The sequence below is a fragment of the Tinamus guttatus genome, unplaced genomic scaffold, assembly GCF_059628265.1.
Source record: "Tinamus guttatus ecotype Peru unplaced genomic scaffold, ASM5962826v1 Tinamus_guttatus_pri_ptg000190l, whole genome shotgun sequence".
Lineage (NCBI taxonomy): Eukaryota > Metazoa > Chordata > Aves > Tinamiformes > Tinamidae > Tinamus > Tinamus guttatus.
In genome coordinates this window covers 102,249-125,863 of record NW_028288724.1, presented here as the reverse complement: position 1 = coordinate 125,863, position 23,615 = coordinate 102,249, and the positions used below count along the sequence as shown (strand labels likewise).

The 23,615-nt window shown below is 52.2% G+C and overlaps 1 protein-coding gene and 1 pseudogene across 1 annotated transcript; both read left to right on the top strand.

Moving 5' to 3' along the window:
• The first annotated feature begins 6,682 nt into the window (after positions 1–6,682).
• On the top strand, positions 6,683–11,123 carry LOC148594870 (SUN domain-containing protein 3-like). The gene is made up of 5 exons (XM_088523478.1): positions 6,683–6,713; positions 7,327–7,442; positions 10,113–10,280; positions 10,637–10,726; positions 10,971–11,123. Exons 1-5 carry the CDS (start codon positions 6,683–6,685, stop codon positions 11,121–11,123), a joined length of 558 nt encoding a protein of 185 aa, XP_088379604.1.
• Positions 11,124–11,631: 508 nt separating this feature from the next.
• LOC148594869 (uncharacterized) lies at positions 11,632–23,542 on the top strand (annotated as a pseudogene).
• The last annotated feature ends 73 nt before the right edge of the window (positions 23,543–23,615 follow it).

Here is a 23,615-nt window from a genome sequence, read left to right as displayed (position 1 = left end):
TCTCTTCTATGGCCCCACAGGTCCAGAAATATCACTTCAGAATTAAAGACGAATTTCTCTTTCCTTTGCCTTTTGTTGAAGTGACAAGGAAGGCAACTGAAAGAGAATGGGAGAGAAGTACACTTTTGGGAAAATGATTTGAATAAACACCAGTATTTCCTGAGACATATTTTGCAGAAGCATCTGTTAGAGATTGACCCGCTGGAATGTAGCTCTGTTGTGCTGAGGATGCCTCTCACCCACACAAGCACACGCTACAGGGTTGCCTGTAGAGGGATCTGGAAGTCCTCCTGGACAACAAGTTAACCAAGCAATGTGCCCCGTAGCCAAGCTGGTCAAGGGGATCCTGGCCTGCATTAGGAGGGGTGTTGCCAGGAGGTCGAGGGAGGTGATCCTGCCCCTCAGCTCTGGTGAGGCCACACTTGGAGTATTGGGTGAAGTTCTGGGCTCCCCAGTACAAAATGGATGTGGAGCTTCTAGAGGGGGCCAGCGTAGAGCAACTAAGATGAGTAAGGGACTCAGATGAAACCAAGATGAAACATCTGTCATATGAGGAAAGACTGTATGAGCTACTCCTGTTTAGCTGGGAGAAGAGAAGAATGAGAGGGGATTTTATCAATATTTATAAATACCTGAGAGGAGAATGTAAAGAGGATGGGACCAAACTCTTCTTGGTGGTGGCCAGTGACAGAACAAGATGTCCCTGCTTAGCCGGGGGGTTGCACTAGATGGTCCCTAGAAGGCCCTTCCAAACTCAGCCGTTCTGCGATACTGTCGTCTGTAAGAGGCAAGGAACCACCAGAAATGGAGCTTCTGGTCCACATGAAGTCACAGTGTTCTTAAAGGCCCACACTATCCATCTCTGTCCTTTTTTCCTCCCAGCATAACACCCTTTTAACAGACTTATCTCTGCTTGCAAAGGTGTGAATGGGAAGGTCTGCCACACCGTTGGAACACATGATGATGCCTCATTCATAGCAACTCTCTTGCTTCAGCTCTGCTCTGCAGTGGCTGAGCAGGCTGTGAGGAGCCAAGGGCTCTACCCATGGGCTGCAGAGCGCTTAGTCCTGCTGTACAGTGGTGGGAAGGAGGGAATAGACTAACTCTGATGTACAGAATTTCTGTCAGGTGAAAGGTACTGCTCATTCGGAAGGCCTTTTCAGTATCTTTATCTCTAGTTCAATGAGGTTTTGAGGAACAGAGTAACAGAGTTTTAGGGATTTATAGATATGTGTATACATATATTTATATGTGTGTGTGTTACAAAGGATTTTGATTTAGCAGTGTGATTCCGCAATGTACAGAAATCAAAAATGCACTTACACGGTTCAGTTGCAATACCAATGTGATTACTGTTATCAGTATCTACAGTATGGTCACGTTCATGATGCTGGGCATCCCTAGTTGCCAGGAAGGAATTCACGGGATGAATTCAGGACAAGGCCATTGCTTTCTGCAAAAGTCCTTTGTTAGTTGTTCAGGTTTTATACCTTATGCTGGGCTGAACCATGCATATGCTTGCCTCATGCTGTTCTGTATAATTTCAGGGAGATATTCATGTTCATATTATCAAATCAGGAAGAAATGTTTACACCTGTTAATCCACTCAAGAGTTATAGCTGCTTCTTTGACATGAAGGTCATCCTCTGGTGCCCCGTGTGTTGGGATGAAATCAGTTCTTGGTAGTACAGCAGAGATGCTACATGCTACATGATTCCTGAGCTTTCTGGGCACCTCACACTTTGCCCATCTCCTCTGCATTTTTTTTATATGATGAAACTTAATGGTGGGTCACAAAGCAGCAAGAACCAAAATTTTCCTTTTCACAAGAACGCGTCAAAGAAAAGTAACTCAAAATGAAATGAACAATGCATAGAATAGACATCAAATATCTTGGGAATGGGGAGCAGAGGCACACGAGACAGTTATTCATGCTGACAATTTACTCATTGGATCAGTTTCCTTTTGGCATTTTTGAGCTCCTTATTCCTCAAGCTGTAGATGAGTGGGTTGACTGGTTGGAGGCATCATCAAGTACATAACAGCCATCATCAGATCCAGATTTGGTTGGGAAATGGAGAGGGGCTTCAGATGAGCAAACACAAGCATGCTGACAAACAGGGAGACCACAGTCAGGTGAGGGAGGCACGTAGAAAAGGCTTTGTGCCGTCCCTGCTCAGAGGGGATCCTCAGCACAGCTCTGAAAATCTGTACATAGGACACCACAATGAAAATGAAGCACCCAAAGATTAACCAAGCACTCACCACAATAGCTCCAGATTCCCTGGAGTAGGATCCTGTGCAGGAGAGCTTGAGGAGCTGAGGAATTTGACAGAAGAACTAGTGCAGAGCATTGCTTTGGCAGAGCGGTATTGAAAATGTATTAGCCGTGTGCAGGACAACACAGAGAAAACCACTGCCCCAGGCAGCTGCTTCCATTTTGACAGACTCTACTGCCCAGGGGGGTCCCATAGTGCAGGAGTCTGCAGATGGCAACAAAGCGGTCATAGGCCATGACAGTGAGAAGAAAGTACTCAGCCAAAATGAAAAAGGCAAGCAGAAAGAGTTGGGGAGCACATCCTGAGTAGAAAATGGCCCTGGTGTCCCACAAGAAATTGGACATGGATTTGGGAACAGAGGTGGAGATGGAGCCAATATCCAAGACAGAGAGGTTGAGAAGGAAGTACATGGGTGTGTGGAGGTGGTGATCATAGGCTACTGCTGTGATGAGGCCATTCCCTAGGAGTGCAGCCATGTAGATGCCTATGAACAATGAGAAGTGCAAGAGCTGCACCTCCTGTGTTTCTGAGAATGCCAGGAGGAGGAACTCATTGAAGAAGCTTCTGTTGGACATTTGCTTCCTTTGGGCATGGGGACTGTCCAAGGAGAGAAAGACATTGAGAGTTAGGAGAGCTGAAATTTGTAGCTTCCGCCTACATTTGGACTCTGCTGTCTGGAGCTGTCCCTGCAGGAACTGGTGTCTCTATTCCCACATCTCTCCCTTCTCAGTGCTCACAGATCACATCCCACCCACTGGGCCCTCAGAACTGCTCTGAATCACAGTTCTAGGCAGACCTGTGTGAATCCACTAGATTCATGCCCCTGCAGTGTCCCTGGCAGAAGGTAGCAAGACATCCTGTCCTTCTGATCATGTGGCAGTGAATTCCTCCAGCATACTGCAGAGGTTGGGACAGTGATCCTTAAAAAACAGTCATAGAATGGAATGAGTTTATAAGACTCTGACAATGTCCTCTCTAGCATTAATCCACAACCAGACATTTCCAATGCAAAAGGCTGGGAAGATGTCTCCCACAAGGAGCTCTCCTCTGTCCTCCTGCTCCAGACTGCCTTTCAATCTCTCTGCCTTCTCTCACCTTATGGCAGCAAGAGGAGGCAGTGCCTGGAGTCCTGTTACCATGAACTGGTCCTGGGCAGAGTGTTGAGGATGGTGAGGAATGATGCAGTCCTCCCATAAGAGAGAAGCAGTAATATGTTTTAGTGAGGTAATGTTGCACCTTGGTGAAGAAATGGACTCAGTCTGGGGTGCAGACTGAGACAACTTTGTTTACAAACCAACCTCTTTTTATACATTCTTAACACAAGGTGTTCAAAGCTTACAACCAACCAGCATCTTGCCACCCGGGCGGTTGTCCTGGCTTTGTTTCTTTTCTTCTGACAAGACGTTCCTCACACGGGGCAGTGTCAGGGATTGCAGCTGGTCTGTGAAATCCCTGGCTCCCTTAGCAGAGAATGTTAACCTTGAAAAGATTAGAATGTATCTATGAGATAGGGAGTTCACACAGAGACAGCAGACAGTTATTAACAAGTTTAAGGAGGTTTGGCCACAGAGCAGAAACTGGCCAAGCTAAGAATCATTCAATCATAAATCTGTTACTAGCTACTGTCCTTTGTAGCCCTCACCAATAAGCAGCAGCCACGACGAGGAGAGTTCGGTATGAATAATGTACCTAAAAAACAATAAAGCGTAGTTTGTGTTGCATCTACCCCAGTTGTTTGTGTTTTTGGCCGCCACGACTGCGGCAACTGGTGACCCCGACGTGATAATAAGAAGTGGACTGCCTGGCGACTGGCGGTGGTGGCGGAGCCCGGCGGAACTTGAGAGCAGCAGGGAAGCTGCGTGGTCCGGACCTGTGCTTTGACTCCTTGTGAAGGTGAGCCGCCGGGAACGGGATTGACACCTCTTGAAGGTGCGAACGGGACTGACACCTCTTGAAGGTGCGAACGGGATTGACACCTCTTGAAGGTGCGAACGGGACTGACACCTCTCGAAGGTACGCTGCAGAGAGCGGAAATATACAGATATGGGGCAAAACCTGACAAAGCAGGAAGCCCTAGTTTTATCTACATGGAAGACCTTACTTGCTCAGAGAGGTATTAAAGTTACTGACTATGCGTTACGCCGCCTGTTGCTCTGGTGCCGAGGACAGGGGTTTGAAGCCACTTCAGCTGTTGCATTTAGTGTGAGCGCTTGGCAGAAGGTCGGTGATAAGCTGTGGGATGCCCTTTCTAGAGGCTCTAAAGAGGTAGAGGGTTTACCTACTACTTGGCGACTGCTGCAGGAGACTTTGGAGGATTGGACAGCGGAGCACAACCAGGAGAGCATTCCTGTGATGCCGGAAAGTACCCCTCTATTGAGGGAAGACAGAGAGGACCAGGAGAAGCATCCTTCTCCTATAGAGTCTGTTACGGAGCAAATGGACGCTTTGCAGTGCTCCACTGGGTCGTTGAAACATGAAACCAACTTGAGTTGTAAGTACCCCTCGCCTGATGAGCTGGCTAAGATGCGGTGACGGGGGAAGTCTCCCAGTGAGTTTTTGCCCCCCCTCTATAAGACACCTGCGCAACAGTTGGCCGAGTGGGAGGCTTTAAATAAACCTGTGCTTCCCTCTGCTCCTCCTGGAGAGGGGAAGAAGGAAAATGATGAAGAAATCCGCAGTAAAAAACATTTCCCACCCTCCCTCCCCCAAGACTCCTCGGATGAGGAGGAGGAGGCGGTTTCTGCTGTTCGTCCTTCTGTGAAAGAGACTATAGGGAGTAGTCAGTGTCGGACCTTGAGATTAGCAGCTGAACCCTGGACTCTCCCCCCCGCCACGGTGACTGTGTTGCCGCGGCAGCCTGGCAAATTCTGGGATCAGGTTAGAAAAAAGGCAGCCGAAATGGGGCAATGGGATTTGTTAGATAAGATCGGTTACCCCTCAGAGGCCTCCACTCAAGTTGTCGGCTGTGGTTTGGAAGCTTTTCCTGTGTTTAAGGCGGCCCCCAACTCTGGAAGAAGGGATGAACATAGCACGATTGCCTGGAAAGTAGTGCAAGACCTGCAGACATGTACATCAAAATATGGTATTAACTCTTCAGAGGTAATGCGGCTGATCTGAATTATTAATGCGGATCTTTTAGCCCCGTATGATATAACCCATCTTGCTCAGATTCTGTTCCAGCCTGTAGAGAATCAAGTGTTTATGGCACACTGGAGGAGATTAGCTGAGCGGGCTGCATTAGATAACATGCGATTGCCGCAAGGAGATCCGCGGCAGGGAGCTGGAGTTGACGCTTTGATGGGAACGGGTCTTTTTGCTAACCCTGATCTTCAGGCTCAATGGGATCCTAGTATTCTTGCACAGGCACAACATTTAGGTATGTCAGCTCTGACACGAACTATGGAGCTGGCCTCGCCCTGTCCTAGATATACAACAATCAAGCAAGAGGTTAAAGAGCCATTCTTAAAATTTGTTGAACGGATTGCTACATCATTAGAAAAACAAGTAGAGGATGATGATTTGAGAGAGAGACTGTGCACTCAGCTAGCTAAAGATAATGCTAACAAAGATTGTCAGAAAATAATTGAAGCAATGCCAGGGAACCCAACTATTCCTGATATGCTAACAGCTTGCTCAAGAGCGGGAACAATAACGCATAAAATGACTGCTCTAGCTGCAGCTCTTCGTCCCAATCCCAAGTGCTCCTATGTTTCCAAAAAGGTGCAGAGTTTTCTAAATCAATGGGGTGTTCACCACATGACTGGGATTCCCCATTCCCCTACAGGCCAAGCCATTGTCGAACGTTTACATGGCACTCTGAAGCACCATGCAAAAACAAAAACAAAAAGGGGGAATGCAGGGGGAGTCCCCACAGGCAAGACTAGATAAAGCTGTATATGTGCTTAATTTTCTTTCCTTCCCTAACAACTCTACTCTATCACCCATTTTTTTCGCATTTTTCCTCTTTGACTACAACAGAAAAGATACCACAGCGGGTACCGGTGCAAGTTTGTGATCTGGTTACTGGCCAATGGTCTGGGCCACATGAGCTCATAACTTGGGGAAGGGGATATGCTTGTGTCTCCACAGAAAGTGGACCTCGATGGGTTCCAGCACGGTGTGTGCAACCTGCGTTGCAGTCGCTGCCCTCCTCATCCTCGGAGGTTATGGAGGAGGAGATTGGCGTCCAGCCCCTCCCTGAAGAACTGGCAGCAACATCTGGGTAACCTTAGCCAACACCATCAATCAATCAAAGCACTGTATGCCTGGCTACCAGCGATCCTCGAAATCCTTTTTCTACGTGTCCGGTGGGAGTTCCCACAGAGAAGCCGATTGGTGGCGGGTATCTGCGCGAGCCGAATACAAGGGCTTCAACTGCTGCCTAATATGCTGGCAATGGATCAATGAGACCAGAGATCCAGACTCAGGGCGAGGGTAAAGACTACAGTTGCTCTAACTGACGGAGTCTGCAAGTTGCAAGTGGATGATGGATGGAAGTAGTTAAATAAGTTGTTTTGCAACTCGGGTTTGTCTGGGTGGATACCATCTCTAGTGAGAACAGGTTTGCTGATTTTGGTAATTATTGTAACTGTGTTATTAATGGTACCTTGTTTGATCGGTCTGCTGCAAAGGGCCCTGCAGTAAACCGTTAGTGCCATTTTTGTAGCACAAATACAAAAAGGGGGAATTGTCAGGGATTGCAGCTGGTCTGTGGAATCCATGGCTCCCTTAGCAAGGAACGTTAACCTTGAAAAGATTAGCGTGAATCTATGAGACGGAGTTCACACGGAGACAGCAGAAAGTTCTGAACAGGTTTAAGGAGGTTTTGGCCGTGGAGCAGAAATTGGCCAAGCTAAGAATCATCCAATCATAAATCTGTTACTAGCTACTGTCCTTTGTAGCCCTCACCAATAAGCAGCAGTCACGACGAGGAGAGCTCGGTATAAATAATGTACCTAAAAAACAATAAAGCGTAGTTTGCGTTGCATCTACCCCAGTTGTTTGTGTTTTTGGCTGCCACGACTGCAACATTGCATGTGTATTTCAGGAGCCACCAACGTCAGAGCCCGCACATCGGAGACTTACAGTGGGCGAGACTCTGGATCTTGCTGGCTTTGTCGAGTCTTCTTTACCCAGGCCAATCCTCCGGACAACATTTTGCAGGTAACAGCATGGAGAGCATGCAGGACGTCCAAGGCAGTTCCTTGTTTCTAGCGGGGGAACCAAGGCCAAGCACCTCCCTTCACAGCCCCATGCTGGCTGAGCCCTACTGCGCTGCCCTTCTTCCTGACCACCGTGTGCCTTTGGCCACTGCACTCCCACCTGGGAAGAGACAGGGCTGAAGCCAAGAACAGCAGCAAGCTGCCCACAAGGGTTGGTGGCATTTTTCTGGGGACCTTGTCCTTGGCAGCTGCATTTTGCCACCTCCATGCCGAAGGCCCCTGTTTTTGAGAGAGGGCACTTGAGGAGGGCCTGCTGGGGTCTGTCCCCTTGGAGGAAGTGTAGGGGCTCACAAGGGCCTTGCCACTGGCTCAGGCTTTGAAGGCGCTGGCGTGGCCTCCACTAGGGAGACCTAGGGTTGCTTGTGTTCTGGAGGAAGCATATTCCTGTCTTTTCAATTATTGCCAGACCCCTGTACGACTTACGGCGAAAAAGAGCTCAGTGGGAATGGACTCAGGCTCATGATGAGGCTTTACAGCTGTTGGTGTTTGAAGTGACTGCCTATCAGGCCCTTTGTCCCACTCACCCACCCGATGCAGTTCAAACTGAATGGGGAATTGCCAAGACTGGACTGTTAATCCATTTGTGGCAAAAGGGTCCAGAGGGACCTAGTTGGCCCATTGGTTTTTTTTCTTGCAGCTTTAAAGACGCTGAAAAAAGATATACAGCTTGGCAGAAACGTTTATTTGTAGTTAGTCTAGCTTTGACGGAAGCTGAATGGACTATCCGGCAACAACCTATAGTGCTCAGAGGCCCATTTAAAGTGATCAAAACAGTACTGGCAGGAACCCCACCCTATCTGAAGGAACCACAAAGGTGTTCAATATACAAGATGAGGTGGACTTGGATAGAAAAACACCCGGGTTATGATCTGTAATACAGGTAGCTCCTCCATTTTCTGAACAATTTGCAGAATGTGTGGTTTACGGATGCTTCGTCAAAGCAAGAGGGGAAAACTTGGGAATATCGAGCAGTGGCGCTTTGGATAGGCACTGAGGAACAGATCGTTACTGAAGGGGGAGGTAGTGCACAAGCAGGAGAACTAACTGCTGTGTGGAGTGTTTTCCCACATGAGGCTCAAGCTGCTTCTCCTGTCTATATCTGTACTGACTCTTATGCTGTGTTTAAAGGCTCACTGAGTGCCTTCCATTCTGGGAACAAAAGCGATGGGAGGTCAATACAATATCTCTATGGCAAAAGGAAAAATGGCAGGATATTCCTACCATTGCCAAACAAGGGGAATTTGCAGTAGCTTGGATAGCATCTCCTCAACGAGATGAGATCGCAGTGAACCGATGAAATGCCAAGGTGGATGAACTAGCCCGGCTGCCTCCCCTACAAAACACCCAGATAGGGGAGAATTGGGAACATCTCTTGGAATGGCTACATGTAAAACGAAAGCCTTCAGGAGCGAAGGAGCTGTTTTGTGAAGCACAAACCCAAGGGTGGCCAGTTACAAGGGAGGAGTGTAAAACCTGTGTATCTTCTTGCAAATAATGCTGAGTCCATCTGGACAGACACCCTCTGGGAGGCGCCCCCTTGCACTTGAGAGAGGGAAAAGGCCTGTGGGAGGCCTGGCACATTGATTACATCGGCCCCTTTCGAAGGTCAGAGGGAAAGCACTATGTACTGGCAGGTGCAGAGATAGTATCCGGATTAGTGCAAGCTAAAGCATGTGCTAAAGCAACAGGAAAAAATACCATAAAGGCTCTGAAAGAATGGTTTGGAATCTTCCCCAAACCACAGTCAATTCAATCAGATAACGGCTCACATTATACAGCTAAAGTGGTCCAGGAGTGGGCAGCTCAGGAGGAAATTTCGTGGGTGTTTCATAGTCCGTATTACCCTCAAGCGAATGGAATCGTGGAAAGAACAAATGGTCTTATGAAAACAATTCCTCAAACCACATGAGCCAGGATGGGCTGAGCGGGTGTGGGATGCGGTGATCAGTGTTAACAGTCACTGGAGAGCATGCAGGACGACCGAGGCAGCTCCTTGTTTCTAGCACGGGCACCAAGGCCAAGCATCTCCCTCCACAGCCCCAGGCTTGATGAGCCCCACTGCGCTGCCTCTCTTCCTGACCACCACGTGCCCTTGACCACAGCACTCCTGCCTGGGAGGAGACAGGGCTGAGGCCAACAGCAGCAGCAAGCTGCCCACAAGTGTTGGTGGCATTTTTTTGGGGACCTTGTCCTTGGCAGCTGCATTTTGCCACCTCCACGCCGAAGGCCCCTGTTTTTGAGAGAGGGCAGTTGAGGAGGGTCTGCTGGGGTCTGTCCCCTTGGAGAAGTGTGGGGGCTCACAAGGGCCTTGCCCCTGCCTCAGGCTTTGAAGGCTCTGGCGTGGCCTCCCCCAGGGAGCTCTGCGCTCTCTCGCAATGGTGTACAAGATGAGAGCGGCTTTTGGGAAGTCACTCGCTCTGAGATGTTTCCTACTGAGGGTTTTGGTCTGCTGAGCACAGATGCCCAGTGCCCTCCTGCCCCTTTGCGTCCCTTGTGTGCCTCTCCATGCACAACGCCAGCCCCAGGTGCGCGTTTCTCGCAAAGTCCCCCGTGTGCTAGTGTGGGCTCCTGGAGTGCCTTGCCGCTGAAGGGGGCTGCTTTCTGCTTGCAGCCAAAGACCTCCCCTGGTCAGTGCTGGGCTTTCCAAGGAGCTGAGGGCCAAATGGTCATACGGTTGCCGCAGCACATCTGGCCAGTGGCTGTCACCGTGGAGCACATCTCAAAGGCAGTGTCTCCATCCGGGGAAGTCAGCAGTGCCCCCAAAGATTTTGCCGTCTTTGTAAGTCTCTGCTTTGCATCTCCCAGGACGGAAGGGCCAAGGGTGGCCTCGTTGTTTTGGTGCCTCCTCTCTGAGAAGGGCGGCCTTGTTGCTGCAGAGCAGCGTGTCCTGCATGGGCCTGTGGGGAGCTCTGGAGCGCTTTGGCCTCTCCAGTGTTGTGCTTTCTGGGTGATGGGGTCTTGGAGCCCTGGCTAAAAAAGAGTGAAGTCTAAAAAAGAGCCTGACGCAAAGCCACAATTCCCACCTGTTGCTGGAGCAGTGGGACATAATGCAGGCTTCCCAATGGTGACTGAGCGGGCTCTTCTCCATTCGCTCTGCTTGAGCATGACCTGCTGCCCTTGTCGGTTGCTTTTAAGGGTATGGATGAGGAAGGCCCAGAAGAAGAGCTCCTGGGGCTTTTTGCATATGATGTGGAGCAAGAGGCGGTTCAGACCTTCCACCTCAAGGTACTGTGAGTGCGTGTGGGCACAACGCAAGGAGGGAGCTGAGTTTGCCTGCAAGGGCTTGGGCAACAGAGGGTGACCCAAAGAGTCCTGTGCCTTGTGGCTCTGCCTTGGGAACCGCGGCTGCCTCCTTGCTCAGGGATACTTTTAGCTTCCCAGCAGGGCTAACGCTGGCAAAGCACAGCACGATGCTGCGCTCTTGTTCTTTACACCTGAGTAATGATGTCTCCCCACGTTTCCTTTACAGAAGCAGCTTCCCAGAGCCTTCCAGTTCATCAAATTCAAGGTGAAGAGCAACTGGGGGAAGCACGAGTACACCTGCCTTTACCGAGTGCAGGTTCATGGGATAATGGCAGCTCAGAGGTTCCAGCTGAGCCAGGAGAGCAGAGTCGCCCTGTGAACCAGAATAAAGGAGTCAGTCATGTGTCAGTTCACCTTGGTGTTATGCGTGGCTCCTGGAGTTCAATTCCTGAGGCAGGCTGCACAAGCTACGCATGCTGAGAGTATGAAGAACGAGGCAGGAGGGCAGCTGGCTCTCTGCAAAGCAGGACTCTGCTTTTCCAGGCATTGTGAGGGCACTTGTTCACTTGTTTCAATTAAGTTGTGCGGCATGAGGAAGCAAAGAGCCTCTTGGAAAGGTATCCCCCCACAGCTCCTGTGATCCCTCAGCACAGGGATGTGCCACCTTCACTGTGCAGGCGCAGCGAGCCTGCCTCCCGCCTCAGCGCCGCTAAGAGCCAGTTGTGCTTGCACCACTCCTGATCAAAGGAGCTGTCTGCTGGAGGGGAAGGACGGCTCTTGTCTTTGGTGCAGGCAACAGGGCAGGGCCCCTGGGCTCCAAGGGCAGCCCCAGGTGCTGCAGCTGCAGCTTTCGCAGCACAGGGCACTACCTCAAAGTTCCCGATTCCATGGCACAAGAGCATGCCAAGGCAGGGAAAGCCTTCCGGTTGTGCCAGGAGAGAAGCTGAAAGCAGATCTCTCCACAGGGTTCTGCCCGCTTTCTCCCCCGCTAAATGCCAAAGCCTCTGGGATCCTGCAGCCATCCTGCTCTCCTGGGATGGTCACAGGGGCAGGGCTTTGCATGGCATTTGATGGAGGACTTGGCGGGCTCTTGCCTTGCTCCCCTGGTGCAAGAGTAGTGCAAGAGCAGGCGTCAGGGGCTCAGCAGGAGCAGAGAGTGCAGCGGCTTCTTCCCAGGTGTGTGCGCTTTCTTCTGGGGTGCACGGCTTCTTTCCCAGGACATCACCTGCACCGAGGTGTGTGGAACATCACCTGCACCTGCACCGAAGCAGAGACAACGCCACTTCGCTGGACTCGTGGAGGTGGTAACTACAAAACTGCTGCATCTCTCTCTCCCACTTGCTTGCTTATTTTTCTTTTCTTTCCTTTTTTTTTTTTTTTTTTCTTCTTCTTCTTCTTCTCTCTGTCCTATGGCACTTAGGAGAATAAAGCTTACAAGGACGTACGGCGTTTGACCCCGTTTGTGTCTTAATCTCACTCTTGGGATCGTATCGAGACCTCCCGGGCACCGGATTGGGCCATTTTTATTGGCGTCACGGACAGGATTCCTGGAGACGACAGTGCCGTGCTACCTTGTTGTGACACTGCTTGTGCTGTAAAACTATACACTCCTGGGAGTGTATAGGGGAAATTTGGATTTTGAAGGTGTGACCCTCTCAGGACGATATCCCCTTTGTTGTGAACATGGCTGCTCAACACGCAGCCGATGCTTGTGATTATGTGCCCTGGCAGCTTGAAGGAAAATATATGATTTCTTAGATGTGCACCGATCTCGCCCCTCACCCGAGGGGCAAGATTGGGCAAAGAACTGTTGTTTCCAACCACAGAGTGTGGTAGATGGGATAAGAGTACTGCAGAAAGAAGCTATGGCTAAGAGGGGGAAGGGAAAAGCTATAATTTGTGCAGTGCTGGGAGAGAGCCTGGCAGCTGCAGTGGAAAAGAGAAAGCAGAAGTTTTGTCAAGATGATACGGTGATCCACTCCCTGCAAGGGGCAGTAAACACTCTGCAGGAATAGCTAAAGGAGAACAAACAATTGTTGGAGGAGGAAAGAAACCAAAAGATGATATTAAAGAAAGAGTTGAGGAAACAACTCTTTTTTGAGGGAAGTAGATACTCCGTCAGAAATAGAAATGACACATGCAAAGGGGCACAGCAAATTTATCCCCAGGGAGATTTACAGAAGACCAGAGAAGCTGTAGAAAGCCCACCTCATATGTGTCCGCTGATTAAAACGGAGTATGTGTATGAGGACGATAGCGATGACTGTCCTCACGTTACAACCAAAGAAGTCCCATTCACTGCAACTGAATTAGCAAAGCTGAGAAAAGATTTTGCAAAAACTGTGAAGGAATCAAAGACAGAGTATGTGTGGAGAGTGTCTTTGTCAGGAGGGGATGGAATCTTGTTGTCAGAGAAAGAAGGAGAAGGGTATTGGGGTCTGGTTGTGTTTCTGACTACCGGCGATCGCTGAGCCCCATGGCCATTGACTCAGAGAGCTGCGTATTGGGCTGGAGGGCTGACCCCTTTGGAAAGGGGAGATCCACTTGCCATAACGGGGACGATGGGTCAGTTAGTGGAAAGCGTGCAAAAGGCGGCCTGTCTCCAGATGATGTGTGATCAGGAGCTGAAGCCTAACCAGGGTTCCCTAATGATGCTGCCTGTGGACCCAGAGAGAATGACTCCCCTGATACGAGGACTTCCTGATGCCCTGAAACCCATTGGGATTCCATTACCCCCGATGGAGAAAGCCGCTCTGGAGGGGATGGTGACACCTGACTGTCGGTGGCCAGGGAGGAAAGTATGGACATGGAGGGAGATAGCGCAGGAGTTGATTAATTTGGGGAGAAAATACAGCCCTGCTGCCGGATTGTCCCAAAGAAGCGAAACCAGGGTTATACAGGCTGCAGAACGGGTTAGTGGGCGGTGATCCCGCCCCATGAAGGGCTGAGGGGGGCGGACTCTGCAAGAACAGGGACATTAAAGGACTGCATATTCCCCCCAGGGCAGGTGGACGTGCGGTGGATGCTGCACTAAGGGATGCTGGGATGCTGTGCTAAGGGAAGAGCAGGGCAGCTTATCTGCCCTCACTGGAATCAGGCTGTTGACACCGTCTCCCATAACGTGCTCCTAGGCAAGATCCTGGAGGGTGGGCTAGATGAGTGGACAGCGATGTGGATTGAGAGGCGAGTGAAGGGCAGAGCTCAGAAGGTTGTTCTCCCTAGCACAAAGTCTAGTGGAGCCCCGTGGCTAGCGGTGCCCCCCAGGAATCAATTGTGGTGCCACATTGTTCAAGTGTCTTCATCCGTGGCCCGGATGAAGGGATAGAGGGCACTCCCTGCCAGGCTGCTGTTGGTAGACAAGGTAGAGATGTGGCTGATACACCAGAGGATTGTGGTGCCACTCAGGGGGAGCCTCAGAGGCTGTGGAGATGGCTGCACAGGAACCTCCTGAAGTTCAAGCAAGGCAAGTGTGCAGTGCAGCACTTAGGAAAGGATAACACCTTGCAGCAGCAGAGCTTAGGAGCTGCCCTCTTGGAAAGCAGCTCTGCAGAGAAGGATCTGGGAGACCTGGTTGATGCCAAGTTGACCAGTCGTGTGCCCCTGTGGCCAACAAGGCCAGTGCTATCTGGGCCGTAATAGGCAGTGCACTATGAGCAGGTCGAGGGAGGGGATCCTCTCCCCCTCCTCAGGCCCGGGGAGGCACCTCCACAGCTCTGTGCCCAGCTCTGGGCTCCTGCACACAGAGACACAAGGAGCTACTGCACCTGGTTCAGCAAAAGGTGAGGAAGATGGGGAAGGCACAGAAACACCTCGCCTATGATGAAAGGCTGAGAGCTGCTCTTCTTAGGCCTGGAGAAGACCTTAGATGCTATTAACGTGTCTATGTAAGGGAGGGTGTCACAAGGATGAGGCCAGACTCTTTTCAGTGGTGCTCAGCAAGACGACACCAGGCAGTGGGCATGCACTGGACCACCATCTCCTCATGAGCAATCATTTATTTCCTAGGAGGGTGCCTGGGCCCTGCAACAGATGGCGCAGAGAGCTTGTGGCCCCTCCATCCTTTGAGAGAGTCCAAAGTCACCAGAAGATGGTCCTGGCCAACACGCTTTAGGTGACCCTGCTGGAACACAGGGGCTTGGGCAACATCTCCAGAGGTCCCTTCCAACCTCCAGCATCCTGGCATTCCGGAGGGCGGCGCTGGGGGGCAGAGCAAAGATAGCCTGAGAAGCGCTACAGCCATGGGAGCCCTGCTCTGCCTAGAGAGCCTGCTGCTTGGAGCAGCAAGCAGCAACACTGAGGAGCAAACGGAACAGCTAGACAAGGAGGCGTGAGCACATGGCAGCCTAGAAGCAAAGTGCTCACGACATGGCAAGAGCAGAAGTGGGCAGACGTGACACAAGCCCCCATGCCCAGAGACTGCATCAAGTGCTGAGCTCCAAGTTTGCTGCTTAATTCCTCCAAGTGCAAAGGGCAGCTGCTCCCAAGTAGAGCTTCCCAGGAGCTCCCCTAACTCTCATCCTACTCAGGAGCTCTCTACACCACAAGGCTGTGGGCATTGATGGCACCCCCAGCAAGTGTGCTGAGAACCTAGACCTGCTTGAGCATTAGCAATGGTCAAAGGAAAGGGCTGTCCTGCTGAGCTGCCCTGGCGCTGGCTGAGCGCAAGCAGGAGCAGCTGCACAGGCTGCGCTGCCATCCGGAGGGACATGGACAGACTGGACAACTGGCCGAGAAAAGACCTCATGCAATTCAAAAAGGCCAAGTGCAAGGTCCTGCACCTGGGGAGAAATAACCCCAGACACCAGGACAGGCTGGGAACCGACCTTCTGGAGAGCAGCTCTGCAGAGAGGGACCTGAGCGTTGTGGTGGACGACAAGGTGACCATGAGGCAGCAGTGTGCCAATGGGATCCTGGGGTGCGTTAAGAAGAACGTCTCCAGCAGGTCGAGCGAGACGATCCTGCCCCTCTACTCAGCCCTGGTGAGGCCGCATCTGGAATATTGTGTCCAGTTCTGGGCCCCACAGTACAAGAGGGATGTGGAGCTGCTGGAGAGAGACCAGCACAGGGCTACAAGGATGATCAGGGGCCTGGAACATCTGCCCTATGAGGAAAGACTGAGAGAGCTGGGCCTGTTCAGCCTGGAGAAGAGAAGGCTGAGAGGGAATCTAATCAGTGTCTATAAGTACCTCCAGGGAGGCAGTGAAGAGGTTGGTGCTGGCCTCTCTTCAGTGGTGGCCACCAACAGAACTAGAGGAACCAGTCGGAAACTGAAGCATCAAAAGTTCCACAGGAACTTCACGAAAAATATCTTAACAGTGAGGGTGACAGAGCACTGCAACAGGTTGCCAAGAGAGGTTGTGGAGTCTCCTTCTCTGGAGAGCTTCCCAACCCGCTTGGACGCAGTCCTGTGCCACGTGCTCTAGGTGACACTGCGTGTGCAGGACTAGGTGACCTCTAGAGGTCCCTTCCAACCGTAATGACTCTATGATTCTATGAAAGGGTCATGGCTGCCCTGGCACAGAGCAAGCGAAACAGGAGCTGGGAATACATTACGCTCCAGCATCAGCAAAGGCCAGCGCGCAGAGGGCTGTAGCTATGGGAATGAACAGGTTTGCAGAGGCCAGCAAGTGCTTGGGAAGAGGCGTTGGTGTCTTTACAGATCAGCGACCTTTTCTCTTTTGCTGGAGTCTTTCCTGGAGCAGAGCAGAGATGCTAGCCAGTCTGGTCATGTTCGGGAGAGCATTCCTTGTTTCGAAGTAGCGGCAACCAGCCCACAGGCATCTTTGGGGATGCCTGTGCTTGGCACCTGCTTTTTCCCACCTACCCGCCAATGGTCCCTTTCTGGAGGGAGGGGAATTTGGCCGCAGGGGGTGAGTCTTTCAAGCCACAGAGGCAAGAGCAGAACCTCCTGCAGGCCCCCAAGCCTGGTGGAATCTCTCCTCTCAGAGGAAATGTGGCGACTCAGGTTGTGCCACGCAGCTCCTGCCGCCTGGCACTGCCCCAGCCTCCCCCAAGGCTGCGACAGCTCCTGAGCAGCCTCCCTGAGTGTCCCCGTGGCCTCCCACTGGCCTCGGTGCGGCCAAACCGGCCCTGGGGAGCCCAAGACTCAGGGCAAGGCCTGAGCAGGGCCCTGGCCCCGGCAGAGGCGGAGCCTCCCGCCCGGCGGCCTCGCAGGGGGGCTCCTCTGGGCCCCAGGGCGCCTTGGGCACCTGCTGCGCTCCCATTGGCTGGCTGAGGGCCCCCTCCTGCCCTTGCCGGCCAATAGGAGGGCAGCACTAGGGTGATGCCGTTGTGTGAGCCGTGTGCAGCCCCTCCTCTTCCCGCCCTCCACAGCGGCGGGCGCCATGTTGTGGCAGCCGTGCGGGGATGGCGGCGCCTGGGGGCTTCCTAAGGGCCGCGGAGCTTCTCCGTTCTGCCGCACTGGGAAACCTGGCGGAAGTGAAGCCCCCAGGCACAGGAGCGGGACATTAAAGCTCAGCTGTAGGCTGGGAAAACAGCTGCATTCATTCTCCTGCAGGCCATGCGTCTCCTCACAACGGAGGGGCAGAAGGCTCTACAAGATCCTTTTCCTGCTGGCCACAGTGTTTTCTGGTGAGCAGTGCTGAGCAACCATCTGGTGGGGCTGCCCAGGTGTGCTGGAGGGCAGCTTTGAGGGGGAGGGAGAGATGGTAAATCCCATGATCTCCAAGATAGGAAGCTGGTAGTGCCATGGTGGGTCAGCTAGGTGGAGCACAGCCTGCCTCCTACCTTCCATGGGTTCAGGCAGTGTGAAGGAGTGGAGTGCTTAGGAGCATTATGGCTAGAAGTGCCTCCCTGCTTCAGAAGCTTTTGGGATGGAATGTTTCGGAAGAAACATCCATGGGCTGGTGTGTTTTCCCTTGCCTCAGGAGCACAGGGCTTCCTCAGGGTGTGGGGCTGTGGCTGCCGTGTGTCTGCATTTCCCAGGCTCTTATGCCCGGAGACTGCCCCAGAGGTTGGGGTCACATCCTCCTTTTGCTCTGGATGCAGCTCCAGCTCTGCCAGCCAAGCTCTTGTCCCTTGGTTTTAGGAGGAAGAAATGTGGCTGCGGGGACCATTAGAAACCTTCTTGGTAGAACTGACTCTTGATGTGGTGACTTGCAGTTGGCAAGCTGGGTCTTGCTCCTCCCCAAGACCAAGAGTGAAGAGGAAGCGCTGCAGGTACGTGCCTCTTGTTGTGGGAAGGGGAAGCGTGGTGAAGGCCGTAGAGCAGAGCTCCTGCTTCCCCTACAAAAGTTCAGAATGTGGTGCAGCTTTGCAGGGCTCGTCCTCACAGAGATGAGCGCGGGAGAGGGACTCGTGCAAATGCTTGTGCTTGTCCTTGTGTCTGCATAGCTGCTGAATGAGCTCTGAGGCCAACATCTCCCCACTGGAGCCAGCTCTGTGGCTTGATAGGCAGCAGACGAGAGACCTTAGGCAGGAGGTGCCTTTGCTCTTGCCTTAGCTCCTGGAGCCTGCAAGTGCTCCAAGAGGCTGCCCCAAGACACTGACTGCTGAGAGGCCTCATTCCTCTGCCTTGCTCCGAGTGCTTGAAAGCAGCAGGCACTCTGCCTCCTAGGGAAGGATCCTGTGGGAAGTGCCCATGCTACTCGTGGGACTTGCTCTCACGGAGGCCCTTTGTGTTGCAGGATAAGGCCAGCGTGCCTGAAGCTGAGCTCTCAGCTCCCAGGTAAGAGCGCTTCCTTGGCCCGCACCTGCTTGAATGGAAAAATAGGCAGGGCTGCAGGCTGCCGCCTGTGCTCAGAGTGCAAGGGAAGCCTTTGTTAATGCGAGAGAGGGAAGGGGATGGGGGCAAGAGTGTGGCAGCCTGCTTGCAAGTGCATTGGGGAGCTGCCTGCAGGGGCTGCGCAGCTGCTGCACAAGACCTGCTTTCCCTTTGTCCTTAGCAACACATCGGGGTTGCCGAAGGACAAAACGAGAGAGCGGGAGCTTCTAGAAAAGCAGGTGGCTCTCCTGTATGAAGAGATCAGGCACAAACAGGAGGCCATGCTGCGCTCGGTGGAAGACATCTTGGAGGAGAGGAAGATAGCTGCTGAGAAGAGAGAGGTAAAGAGGCTGTCATTTGATGCAAGGCGTTGCTCTCGTTTGGAGGCTCCCCGCTGCTGCTTCCTCTCGGCCCTTCCAGAGTGACTCTGTCCTCTTGCTGCCCAGGGCAAAGGTGTCTCTCAGGTCTCCTTGGGGCAGCAGGGAGCTGAGCAAGGTCTGCGCTGTGGCTCAGGAGACTGCTGTTCTCCCACTGTGCCCCCTTGACTCGTCACAAAGCGCTCACCAAAAAGCTGTGGTACCATTCCCCACCGGGAGATGCCCTAGGCCGACGCACCGCGCGGCTCCCCTTGGCTCGCAGTTAGTGTTCATGCAGACGTGCCCATTGAGGAGCTGCTCTCATTCTCTGCGTTAATTTCCATTTCCACCTTTGCAATGTTTTCCTCAGGCCCTTCTCGAGTTGACCCAGGCAGCTCTTGAGCAGATAGGGGCCAAGTATGTTGAGATGGCTGACTGGCCTCTGCAAAGCACAGGTAAGCCTTTGGGAAGTGTGCGGGCATGGGGCTGCTGTATGGTCCTCCCCAAAAGGCTGCGTAGGTGGGCTTGCAGCCTCAGAGATCCGTGCTAGCTCACTGCTTCTCCTAGCTCTTGGAGGGTCCTAGGCAGCTGCTTTGCATGTGTATTTCTGGGGCCACCATCGATAGAGCCCGCACATCAGAGAGTTACAGTGGGCGAGACTCTGGAGCTTGCTGGCTTTGTCGAGTCTTCTTTACCCAGGCCTATCCTCCAGACACCATTTTGCAGGTAACAGCATGGAGGTCATGCAGAACTTCAGAGGCAGTCCTTGTTTATAGTTGGGGCAAAACCAAGCGCTTCCCTTCACAGCCCCAGGCTATGTGAGCCCCACTGTGCTGCCCTTCTTCCTGACCACCGCGTGCCCTTAGCCACAGCAATCCCGCCTGGGAGGAGACAGGGCTGAAGCCAACAGCAGCACTGTGCAGCACATCTCAAAGCCAGTGTCTCCATCCGGGGAAGCCAGCAGTGTGCCCAAAGATTTTGCCGTCTTTGTAAGTCTCTGCTTTGCACCTGCTGGGAGGAAAGGGCCAAGGGAGGCCTCGTCGTCTTGGCGCCTCCTCTCCAAGAAGGGCGGCCTTTTTGCTGCAGAGCAGCATGTCCTGCATGGGCCGTATGGGGAGCTCCGGAGCACTCTGGGCTCTCCAGCGTTGTGCTTTCTGGGTGTTGGGGTCTTGGAGCGCTGCCTAAAAAAGAGCCTGACGCACAGCCACAATTCCCACCTGTTGCTAGAGCAGTGGGACATAATGCAGGCTTCCCAATGGTGGCCGAGCGGGCTCTTCTCTTTGTGGCTCTGCTTGAGCGTGACCTGCTGCCCTTGTCGGTTGCTTTTAAGGGTATGCATGAAGAAGGTCCCGAAGAAGAGCTCCTGGGGCTTTTTGCATATGATGTGGAGCAAGAGGCGGTTCAGACCTTCCACCTCAAGGTACTGTGAATGCGTTTGGGCACCACAGAAGGAGGGAACTGAGTTTGCCTGCAAGGGCTTGGGCAACAGAGGGTGACCCAAAGAGTCCTGTGCCTTGTGGCTCTGCCTTGGGAACCGTGGCTGCCTCCTTGCTCAGGGATACTTTTAGCTTCCCAGCAGGGCTAACGCTGGCAAAGCACAGCACGATGCTGTGCACTTGTTCTTTACACCTGAGTAATGATGTCTCCCCACGTTTCCTTTACAGAAGCAGCTTCCCAGAGCCTTCCAATTCATGAAATTCAAGGTGCAGAGCAACTGAGGGAAGCGCGAGTACACCTGCTTTTGCCGAGTGCAGATTCATGGGATAATGGCAGCTCAGAGGTTCCAGCTGAGCCAGGAGAGCAGAGGTCCTGTGAATCAAAATAAAGGAGTCGGTCCTGTGTCAGTTCACATTGGTGTTAATGCGTGGCTCCTGGAGTTCATTTCCTGAGGCAGGCTGCACAAGCTACGCATGCTGAGCACATGTAGAGAGAGGCAGGATGGCAGCTGGCTCTCCGCAAAGCATGACTCTGCTTTTCCAGGCATTGTGAGGGCACTTGTTTGCTTTTTTTGATTAAATTGTGCGGCATGAGGAAGCAAAGAGCCTCTCTCTTTGTTCTAAATTACTACGAGGCATCAGAAATGTTCCAAGTCAGTCCCTTTGAATATATAATTGGAATTTATATTTTAGCGACAGGAATAATGATAACTGAATACAATCATTTTGGGAGATTCTCTATTTTCATTTCTGTTTATGCCTGTACAGCTTCAATTTGGTTTCCTCTCCAAAAATTGCTTAGGATTTCCATATATTAAGGAGGCCTTCGCTCCAGGAACAACTGAGGTTTTAGAATTTGTAAGGACCTTCCAGTCGCAGTGGAGCTTGGCCGTCACTTCATTCTTGTTTCCTATGCCAAAGTATTTCCCTAGTCTCCTTCCAAGGATACAAGTCGGAGTACGGCTCCCAGTCCTCCACTGGTGGGGCGCGTGGGCGCCACATTTGAGTTATTCCTGGCTTTCCCGCTTTCAAATTCTGCACTTTCTTGTTGTGCTTTTTCAGCCCTCTCTGCTGGTACATATCACACAATAAAGATCTAAAGACCACAGACACAAACAGCACAAACACAGTTTCTGTCCAGTGGCACCACCTCACATAGCTGTGCAGTCCACTAGTGAGTTCCATTATTTCAATTGCCGAATGCCATTCTCATTGCCAATTAGGTTGTGAATGGGCTTGGGGTTCGGCAATACTCACACAAAACAAGGTGGCTACGGCCAGCCTTTTTTCAGGTGAAACCTCATTAAACAAGCAAAGTATGAGTAATTACTCTTGAGATAATACTTGCCTGCAGGATTCTGAGACTGAACATTCTCTCGAGTTGGCGGCTTAGAGGGTTGCTGACAGGCTCCTAACTCAGTGGGCGTCCCTGCGGAGACAACGTAGGCCTTGGTGTTCGAATCCTCGCCCCCCCACCCTGTCTTTTTATGCCCAGTGCATCCATGTAGGGCCAGTACATGCCAGCAGGCAGACCGGGAGGTGGACAAACTCCACCTTCAGTCACATAACCTTCCCTCCTGGATTTACAGGTGCGCATACCAGTAAGGGGCCCCAGCCGTCAGTCTGAGGGTTCTGCCTTTCTCATCTTCCTCCCTCACGGGTGCTTGACCTTCGAACTAGTTTAAAGGATGTTTGCAGTTAAGTTGGCTACAAGTCCAGTCGAGCAGCTGCCTTCGACTGCTTTTGGAGAGGTCGGCTGTGAACCTGCCTGAGCAGTCGCCTCTGTGCTCCTTATCGCTCAGCCCAGGGGGGCAAACATCTTCTTTCTCAAAATCTGGATTCTATTTCGCACAATAGTTTTATGACTCTACAGATCGTACAAATTTCCACCTCCAATATATGCCAGCCTTTCATCTGTAGAGGTCAATCTGTAGTAGCGAAGGACCCAAACAGATCATAGAATCATAGAATGCTTAAGGTTGGAAGGGAGCTCTAGAGGTCATCTAGTCCAATGCCCCTGCACACGCAGTGTCACCTAGAGCACGTGGCACAGGACTGCATCCAAGCGGGTTTGGAAGATCTCCAGAGAAGGAGACTCCACAACCTCTCTTGGCAACCTGTTGCAGTGCTCCGTCACCCTCACTGTTAAGATATTTTTCGTGAAGTTCCTGTGGAACTTTTGATGCATCAGTTTCTGACCACTTCGTCTAGTTCTGTTGGTGGCCACCACTGAAAAGAAGCTAGCAACAACCTCTTCACTGCCTCCCTTGAGGTACTTATAGACACTGATTAGATCCCCTCTCAGCCTTTTCTTCTCCAGGCTGAAAAGGCCCAGCTCTCTCAGTCTTTCATCATAGGGCAGATGTTCCAGGCCCCTGATCATCCTTGTAGCCCTGCGCTGGACTCTCTCCAGCAGTTCCACATTCCTCCTGTACTGTGGGGCCCAGAACTGGACACAATACTCCAGATGCGGCCTCACCAGGGCTGAGTAGTGGGGCAGGATCACCTCCCTCGACCTGCTGGAGACGCTCTTCTTACCGCACCCCAGGATCCCATTGGCCTTCTTGGCCACGAGGGCACACTGCTGCCTCATGGTCAACTTGTCGTCCACCATGAAACCCAGGTCCTTCTCTGCAGAGTTGCTCTCCAGAAGGTCGGTCCCTGTGGGAGTCATCGAAAGGAGTAGAGGCTTAAGGTTTAGGACCAGAAGCCATTTTTTTTTGAGCATCAGACCAAACTCCTCTCTCCGCAGCCGTCGGTGTTGATAATGCTGGCTTTATCTAACACGCTGGTACCCAACGGTTTTGTCCTGCAACATGAATAGAAGCATACCCTCGCCCCCAGCTTATTAGAGGTCTTCATTAATTTTACGTACATCTTGTAGTAATTGCCATTTACCACTTTTCTTTCTAATGACAAACACAGGCGTGTTCCACGGGCTGGTGGATGGCCGAAGGCGGCCTTGATGTAGTTGGTCTGCGACAAGCTCGCGAAGGTGGTGCAGCTTCTCCGCAGGGAGGGGCCACTCATCCACCCACACTGGCTTGTAGGTGAGCCACGTGAGGGCGGGAGTCAGCTGCGCATCAGTGGCTCCTAGGTAAAATGCAGCATCCTCATGCAAGCACCCCCTGCGCTGCGCTTCCGTTTCCCCCCTTAGGCAAAATTCGCCCATCTCGATGAGTTAAAGAACGGCATTGATGTGCGTAATGCCTTCCCTTTTCACAGCGGGGGCAGGGTCCCGGTGCCGCAGGCGGTTTACGTTGCAGCGGACAGTCTCGCTTAAAGTGACCCATCTGCCCGCACGCATAGCAAGCCCCGGAACCCGGCGACCGAGTCGCAGCAAGAGACGCATAAGC

Excerpts from the sequence above, each read along its gene's own strand:
- LOC148594870 (XM_088523478.1), top strand. The coding sequence starts at position 6,683 with ATGAGACCAGAGATCCAGACTCAGGGCGAGG. Across the intron at positions 7,443-10,112 it reads CTCCGGACAACATTTTGCAG|CCAAAGACCTCCCCTGGTCA; the intron begins GTAACAGCATGG and ends TTCTGCTTGCAG. Across the intron at positions 10,281-10,636 it reads CCAAAGATTTTGCCGTCTTT|GGTATGGATGAGGAAGGCCC; the intron begins GTAAGTCTCTGC and ends GTTGCTTTTAAG.